Here is an 8,643-nt window from a genome sequence, read left to right as displayed (position 1 = left end):
CCGGGTGCTCTTCCTGCATCCCGTTCTGCAGCAGGGACCTCCCAGGGACGGGGATGCTGGAGCAGCCTGGGGCTCGGAGGGCATCAGTGCTGGCCTTGGCTGGCTGGCCCTGAACTGCGCTAAAACATGCAGCAGAAATACCTTGGGGGTGGAGGGGGAATTTTTTTTTTTTTTTTTTTTTTTTTAAATCCAAAGTGCAGTCCTCTCGCAGCACAGCATGCCTCCAGCGAATCCCGGGGAAAATGGTTCAGCCAGCACCAGCGTGGGCACAGAGGGCACTGCCAGCACCACGGGCTCCGCCTGGCAGCAGGGGTTACACCAGGGATATGAACTGGGAGTAAATAGCTGCGTCCACGTGTGGTCTGCGGGCTCCCCGGGACCACTGCCACCGGACGAGCCGTTGGTTTGATAATCCAAATGTAACCTCAGATTTTTTTCTTCTCTCCCTTCTTTTTAAAAAGGCCTGGTAAGTGGTGCCACGGCACAGCCTGGGCTCCTGCCAGGGAGCCCTGGGGCTTGTGTTCCTGCCTGCGCTGCCAGGCTCCTGGCTGCTGCGCTGCTCCCTCAACTCCCATTGGCCTTTCTTGGCTGGAAAAAGGATTAAGTTAGCAGGACAGGAAAATTAATTAGCTGCCATTTTAAGGATGTAGCTTTCCTTGCTAGTCCAAAGTGTTTTGAAATGACATTGTAGCACCGAGACCAACCTGGGGCTGGTTAAAGGGCTGTTACCTGCCGGACCGGCGGGTTTCCGCTGTGGTTCTCCCCCAGGTGGTTACGGCTTCGAGGTGAACCTCAAGGCCAGATCAAAGGAGTGTTGTGCCTGTGCTGCTAGTGCCGGCCATGGAAAGCTGGTACCGAAGTTCTTCCTGCTTGTTTCACATTCAAAGTAGCTTTTCTGTGCCCTTCCCCTCTGCGCAGGCAGTGGGGGGCTGCAGGGCAAGCTGTGCCATCGCTGCTCAGATGGGGCTGGGGGACGGGGGCGCTGCACACAGGGACCACTGCAGCCTCGGATGCTGTAGGCTGAGCCTCAGCCTTTCCGAATGGCCTGGTGGAAAACTGCCTCTTGGTGTAGGTAGCCCCCAAAAAGGAGCAGAAGTGGTGCCACTCTCCAGGGGTGTGTGTGTGTGTGTGTATCCAGCTGGAGGATGTCCCCACTGGAGGTGCTGGAGACAGAAAAGGGTGGCTGTGCTGCAGCATGGTGGAGAGCAAGGGAACCCAAAGCATGGGAAGCAAGTGATAAGAAAGCCAAAAATCATTTTAGAGTTAGAAATTGCCATTCCCTGCTTTCTCCAGGGAGGGAGATGCGCTGGTGCTCCAGGGGACCAGGAAGGGGCCCTGAGCCACCGGCTTTCCCGAGAAAGCCCTACTGCAGCAGTGGGGAGAGGGCACCCCGGGCTCACCCTCACACGCAGCGCTGACGGGTCTCACGGCTGCACTTTGCTTTCCTGCGCGGCAGCGCTGGTTCCAGCGCGCTCAGTCTCTGCCCACGTGGGGAGGGAGCCACGATGCTCCTCCGCAGCTCTCAGACGTGCGAGATCAGGAGCTACTGTCACAAGCGGTGCTACGGTTCAGCCCTCGCTGAACTCTCTAGGAAAAGGGGTTTCTGCCAGCTGTGCTTCCACCCCAGCCTCCGATATGGAAAGGGCAAGTGACAGCAAGAAACCTGACATAAACCGTGGTCCCTGTCTCCTCACCTTGTGAAGGTCTAAACGGCTCCTGCTCTCCTTAGCTTTAAACAAAAGCCCCCCCTGAACTCTCGCTGGCTGGTGAGGAAAAGCAGAAAAAACCCAGCAAAATTAATGCAGATTAAACCTGCTACTCCAGCAATGAATGCAAATTATCAGCACATTACTTCTAGTATTTAACGTAGCAGAAACATCGCATCCTGCAGCCAAAGCAACTCAAGGCGCGATGGCAGTGAGGGCGCACGGGGCGAGGCTGGCATCTCCTCCTCTTGTCTAACCCGAGAAGCTCTTGGCAAAACTCTTGTTTTGCTTTTGAAGAAGGGAAGCTCCTCTGTGAAGAACTGCCTGTTGCAAGGTAAGCACGAGGTAGCTCTGGGCGCTGGTTGAAGTGCCCCCTCCTCAGAAGGCTGCGGACCGTTTGGTTTTCCTTACCCCCACTCGGTGCTGGATGCAGGCAGCCGCAGCGGCGTGGCAACGGGAGCCTGCTGCTCTCGCGGTTGCAAGCGTGATGGATGCTGCAGTTGAGCAAACTCCTCGAGCTCTTTGCTAACTTTTCAACCTCCCCCAACTGAAAAGCAGAACAGCGAGTGAAAAGCCACCTTGCTCAAGCCCAAGATTTTAACTGTCTCCAGCCTTGCCAGTAGGCAGTTTTCCCGAGCGACTGTTGCAACACCAGACCTTGCAGGGGCCTGTCCCGTGGCTTGGCAGGGGATTAGCGCATGGTGGAAAAGCCTTTGCTATGGTTAAATGGAAGATAGAAAATACGTCAGCTCTGCCAGATACATTAATTAGGAACCTCAAAGGCAGGCGGATCCCCAGGCTGGTAACATTTCCCTCCTAAATGTTTCGTTTAGCTACTTGTAGCGTGCTATTTTGATTCCCCCACTGATCTCATCTCATAGTTATGAACACCAGGCCAGGCATGCACTTTCACACAGAGCTGCTGTAATTAAGGCAATCACTTCTTGTCAATGCTAGGCAGTCACTTTTAAATATTCGGTCATCAGCGATTTGCTGCAGCAGGCTCCAGGTTGGTCAGAAATAAACTCCCAAACACTTCAAGGATATCAATTTTTATTGAACATTGCAAGATCAATAAGAAAAAATAATTTGTACAGCTTTGTGATATAACCATTGCTGCTGAAGGGTAAGGCTACTTGTCTCGAGGAGAGACCTGATGCAGCGAACAGGGTGTTCCCGGTAGGACCCGCTCCCAGAAGCAGGTGATGTTCTCCACTCACCCTGTCCCACAGCAGCACCTTCCCCCTCGGGCAGCTCCACGTAGCCTTACGGTAGCACAAATGGGGCTTCTTAGACATGAGGGGTGAGCAGCCCTGCTCTAAGAGACCCTCTGCAAATGGCTCACTGCCCACCACAGCTGCGGTATCAGTCTGGTACAGTGGTTACTGACCTTCTGCCTTGCTTCTCCCTCCCTCCCTCCGCTAATTCTGTCTTTCCTTTGAGCCTCATGAGGTCACCTGGCCAATGTTCAGCCCTTTCCTCTATGCAGCAGCTGTTGCACAGCGGCCTCCTTCCCCAAGGAAAGGGCTCTGTCCTCAATACAGAGCTGACCCGGTAACTATTTTTTGGTGGCCTTTGGTGACTGCATCTGGCAGGAGCAGATTTGTGACACCAGCTAGGGGGGAGCCAGGACACTTTAGGAGGTAATCCTGCAGCTCAGATGCTTTGAGCTGGCAGAGTAACCCTTTCTAACCAAACCCAGATGCTTAAGAGTGATTGTAGAGCAGCAGCTACGGATATTGCTCTAGCACTGGGGCACCCACTCCATAGGACGGGCAGAGCTAGAAAAAGAGGCTTCGGTTTACACAGTATTTTTGCTAAGCTTTTTGCCTTTGACAGTTCTTTTAACAGTTTAAAAAAAAAAAAAAAAAACATTAGGACAAAAGGCTGAGTTTCTATGGTGGCAGTGAGACATCCTCAGATTAAGCAAAATTCTAGTTGGGCCCATCAGTATGTCCGACTGCCATCCCTTTGCTATGTCAGATGGGTGAAATGCCAGACCAAGAGAAATTTTAGCATTGATTCCACCCCTAAGGGGAGACGAGAATTTAGACATCGGTAAGAGTTAAGAACTGCGTCATCTGTCATAATACATGAAATCAAGACAGTAATCTTAAATCAATGAAGGGCTCAGCTGGAAAAAAGAAATCAAACTGAATGGCTCTGCGGGCAGAAAAGGGCGTAGTTGTGCCACAACCAGTTGATTACTGCTGCTGTACTAGCGCCAGCAAACAGAGCTACTAGCTGCTGGACCCTACCCCTGGACTGCTGACAGAACAGATACTTCTTATTGATGCTGAGATACTTCTCATAGAAGATAACTTGGGAACTTGTATCTGGTGCCACACAGCATTCAGCCATCTGATGAACAATCCCATATTCACAACCAAAGGAACATAAATACAGTGGGTACACAAGCTGAGCAGAGTAGATTATCTATGTGATCAGATGTGAGCTGCCTCCCCCGCATCGGCACCAAATGTACAGCTGCACCCCAGGCAACTTGAGGCAACATAAGACAAGTTTACACTTAAACGAAGGAGGGCAACATGGAAATGATGTGATAATAAAAACCTGGGGGGGAGGGGGGAACAAAACCCCAAACCAAAAACCTTTGCACAACTATTTTTCAGCATTGTAAAAAAATAAAAATGAAAGCAATCTTTCTGACTTCCTGTGCCTACACCAAGCAGGTCTCCCAGGCATCCTAAGAACAGGAGGCGCTGCCCCTTTTTCTGCTGTTAAGTGATGCAGTGCACACAGTATTTCTGAAGGAGTTTCATAAACTGTTGTGCAAGCAAACTGAAAAAATAAATAGCACTCAAACATTCCCTCTTGTCAAAGAACATTAATTGCAGTAAAAACTAGCTTGCTTTTTTGTTTTAACTGAAGTTAAGTCTGCTGCAACTTGGTTTAATATATGAAAATTTGAAGATGTGTTTCACAGCATAACTGTAGAATAATTTACACTGCATTGCCAATTCACAATTCAGTCATTTTCATTAACAGTGTACAAAGAAGGTCATTAGTTTATATATATATACTTTATAAAGTCTGGAAGATCAATATAAATACTGCTCCAGAAATTAAAAAAGTGTTTACATCCCCGACTTGAATATTACATCTCAGTGTCCTGGATTATTATTATTATAATCTGTAAAAGTCTTAGCGGCGCAGAGGTTCAAGTTTTCGAAATTTCAGTGACGAGCTGGATGACAAAGCATCTTGGTTTGAAGAAGAATTCACTGTGTCTGGGGACTGGAACAATACTCTACCACGATGATTAAATACATAAAAAGATGGATGGTTCCTTAATGTGTCAAATGTCCTTCAAAATAAATGTAAAAAGTCAACATCAATACTCTTTCAGAATATGGGGTTTAGAAGAGGTCAATTTAAGGTGTACCAGCTTTTACAGACACAGAAATACAAGTTTTTCAATCCAAAACTCTTGCTTGCTTTGTAAGTTTCCTAAACCAAAACACAGAGGAAATACAAAGCCAAGCACGGAAACTACTAACTGCTCCATGTGCAGAGGCTGCCCACCCCACAAACTTCACCCTCCTTCCTTGAGCCTAGAGGCAGTATCGCTGCACGCACACACCAAACGTGCCAGCTGTCACCTGTGTTAGTAACCTTGATGCTGCTTACTGTCACCTTCCTGTCCCTTTCTGTGCCTGAAGCTAAGGGTTTTAGGTAAATACTACGAAATATAACAATGTCAACTTTTGTACTTTTCACACTCCCCTCTCTTTTTGGAAATGGCCAGAGAGGCCGTGTCTGCCCATCCAATTTTATATCCTTTTCAAAATCTTGATTCAAAATCCCTTATTTTCTTAAAAGGCTTTCAGATATCCCACCTTGAGTAGTTTAGTGCTAAGATTCAAATAACTCAGGCTCTTGTAAGGAAGCAGAGAAAGAGCGAGCCAGGCATGCTGCCCTGTAGACTATGAGACCACCTCACGACAGCAGTTTGTGGCTGCTGAGCTCTTACTTTGCACATAGACATTTCATTCCTCTATGAACTCTGCACAGCAGGATTTTGGATGAGGAAAAGCAAGAAGTTTATTTAATTTGTTTCAGTTATCTAATTCTCTCTGAAATTCAAGACACTGTTGGCTTTCCCAGGGGTGACTGTTCCTCTCAGTGTTACCGTCTACCATGTGCGTTAAAGAACTGAGCTAAAGAGCAACTATTTCACAGTGTTCTGTTTGTAGAGTAGCAGATAGAGGCGTTTATGAAAAGAGGAAATAAAACATACTTATTTTTTAGTTCTGAAGTGGCATCCATGTCTTTAAATTCTCCCGCGATATGTGCTATCCCATAGCAGGTGACTGCAAAGGCTAACAGAGTCTGAAGAACTATCTGTAACAGAGGGAAACACAATGCAACACGCACATTTCCTGATATCTGCCCCCCCCAAAATCTCATCTTTCAAACAAACAGTGTCTCTTGTGCTTTTCATCCAGTGATAGTAAGTGCTCTACAGAGCTGGGAAATTCAACAGTAGGGAAACTGAGGCACGGGAAGATTTAATACCCCACCTATTTAGCATGGCAAATCGGTGGCAGAGCTAAGAAGAGCTTCAGCTGCCTGACAACTGGTCTGTGCTGCATGAATCGAACCAAATCACATGGCTCCTCAGCGAGATCCCTAGAACAAAACACTGTGTCCTTGTGCACTTAAGGATCTAATACTCTTTCCAAGAAGCAAGTTGGCTGCCAGCACACACTGTGCAGCGGTGGCAGCTGCCGCTTGGTCCAAACACCATGCCTGCTTGTTGTGGGTATTTGATTTCCTTACCTTTCCGAGTAAGCAAAAAAAGGAATGGGTAATAACTGAAGTGGAACTAAAAAACCCAAGCAAATAAAGCAAATAAAAACAACCTCTTCCCGAAGCAGGTTGTGCTGGGATCAAATGGGTGTGCAGCCACACTGGATAAACAAATGTCAGCCAACAAAAGCCAGAGGGAGGAGGATGTTTATGCTGCAAAGAAGGAGATGGATGCAAAAATTCTCTGAGCTACATTCAGGGAATTCCTGGACAAGATGCTTCAGGGTAGTACTTGAGAAGGAGAGGGAGGTCTGGACCTGGGACATGTTCCCTCTGGCAGATGTAACACAGCACAGGAAGCTGGGACAGAAAACACGGGTCCTTTTTGACAGCAGGAGCTCAAATGAAAGTGCAATTTGAAAACTACCTCACCCTTTACTCTTGCCTATCACATTTAAAAAAAAAAAAAAAAAAAAGCAACTGAGAGACAAAACTATCCACACAGCGTTACACCTTTCAAACATTGTAAAAGCTTAAACTTACATCTATGGGCAACGTTTCATCTTCCTTTTCTGTTAACCTCATGTAAGAACGATCTGCAAAACGGAAACACAGACACGCATCGAGCCCCCCGTACGCGCCCAGCGACACAAACCCCTCGCGAACTTGCGGCCGGTCTGGGACACGTGTCACCCCGGGCTGCTCCCGGTGCGCGGCCGGTCCCCAGCCCCGGGCGGCCCCGGCCTGCTGCCCCTCCCCCGGCCGCAGGGGAGGCAGCCGCGCTCCGGCGGCCCGGCCCGGCCCCGCTCCCCCCAGGCCCCGGCGCTCCGCCCGGTCCTGCCCAGCGAGCCCCGGCCCGCTCCGCCCGCAGCCGGCCCACAAGGGCAGGGCCGCGCCGGCCGCGATGGTGCTGAGGAGGAGGATGATGATGATGATGATGCCGCCGCGGCCCGGCCCCCGCCCCGGGCGCTCCCCCCGGGGGCCTCCCCGCGCCGCAACCCCTCTCAGGCGGCTGCGCCCGCCCTGACCCCCCCCGCCGCCCGCCCACTCACGCTGCGCCGCCGAGAAGGCGGCGTGGGCCAGGGCGAAGAGGCCGAGCCCCACCAGCCCCTTCCACACCGAGGCGGCCGCCATCGTCGCCGCCGCTCGCCCCGCCGCCGCCAGGGGCGCCCCCCGGCGCCCGGTGATGGCGTCACGGGCAAGGGCGGGGCCGGGCCGCGCCCGCCGAGGGGCGTGGCTTTCCGCGGAAGGGGGCGTGGCCGCGCCGCCGCTTTCCCACGCGGGACCCTTGGCCATTGAGAAAAGCCAAGGGGCGGGGGCGGGCCCGCGGGGGTCCAGCGGAGCCCTCGGCCCCCAGGTCGGGCCAGCTCCCCTCCCCCGGGCTGGAAGCGGGGTCGTTCCCGCTCTCCAGGTGTTCAGCCTCAAAGCCTGAGCAACCCGTGCAAGAGGAAGTGGCATCCGGGGATGCGCCGCGCGTGCGGGGGCAGGACCCCCGACCCCAGCAGGGCCTGGAGCAGAGCAAGGGGACCCCGCTGCCACGCGCGCGGCCGAGCCTCCACGGTCTTCCAGGCCCCCGCGGCACCACCATCGGGGGCACAACAATTCTTTGCGGGTGTTTTCTACAAACCGCCTCTGAGCGGGTCACCGTGGCGTTTCGCGCAGCCCTCGCCTCACCGGCTGCACAAATCCCCCTTGTTTCTTGCCAAACCGGGCGGGAAGTTCCCCCTGGCCGCGGCTCCTGGCGCCGCCGCCCCCCAGGACCCCCCGGCTCTGGGGAGCCGCACGTGCTGCACCCCACCCCCGCACACCCACCCCCGGCTCCCCCGCGTGGCTGTGCGGAGCCAGGGCCGGTGCGAAACTTCTTCCTTGCTGCAAGTCTGTTGGGGGGATAATTTTTTTCCCCTCCTCACGCTCTGGCTCCCCCTTGCGAACCCCGTTTTGCACCCTCGCGAGCTGCTCTCTCCCTTGTAGCCCCCCTCTCGCCAGCCTCCCCCCTCTGCCCCACTCCAGCCCCCGCGGCCGGGCTGCCGCCCCCCTGCAAGCCGTCAACCCCCTCCCCGCCCGGGCACGGCTCCCGCAAGCCCTCCCCGCTCGCCTGCAACACGCTTTCCGCCTTACGAGCTCCCAGGCGCCGCCCTCGCCCCCCGCCCGGCCGCTCCCCCTT

At 52.7% G+C, this 8,643-nt stretch overlaps 1 protein-coding gene across 1 annotated transcript; it reads right to left on the bottom strand.

The window, feature by feature from the left end:
- Positions 1-2,742: 2,742 nt before the first annotated feature.
- Positions 2,743-8,235, bottom strand: MMGT1 (membrane magnesium transporter 1). The gene is made up of 4 exons (XM_080366127.1): positions 7,532-8,235; positions 7,023-7,075; positions 5,968-6,071; positions 2,743-5,034 (listed from the first exon to the last, which is right to left on the bottom strand). The coding sequence occupies exons 1-4, from the start codon at positions 7,935-7,937 to the stop codon at positions 4,872-4,874; spliced, it is 726 nt and encodes a 241-aa protein (XP_080222253.1). The 5' UTR covers positions 7,938-8,235; the 3' UTR covers positions 2,743-4,871.
- Positions 8,236-8,643: the final 408 nt, after the last annotated feature.

This window comes from Falco punctatus, assembly GCF_963210335.1.
Source record: "Falco punctatus genome assembly, chromosome: 15".
NCBI classification, from domain to species: domain Eukaryota; kingdom Metazoa; phylum Chordata; class Aves; order Falconiformes; family Falconidae; genus Falco; species Falco punctatus.
This window is presented reverse-complemented; position numbering and strand designations above follow the sequence as displayed.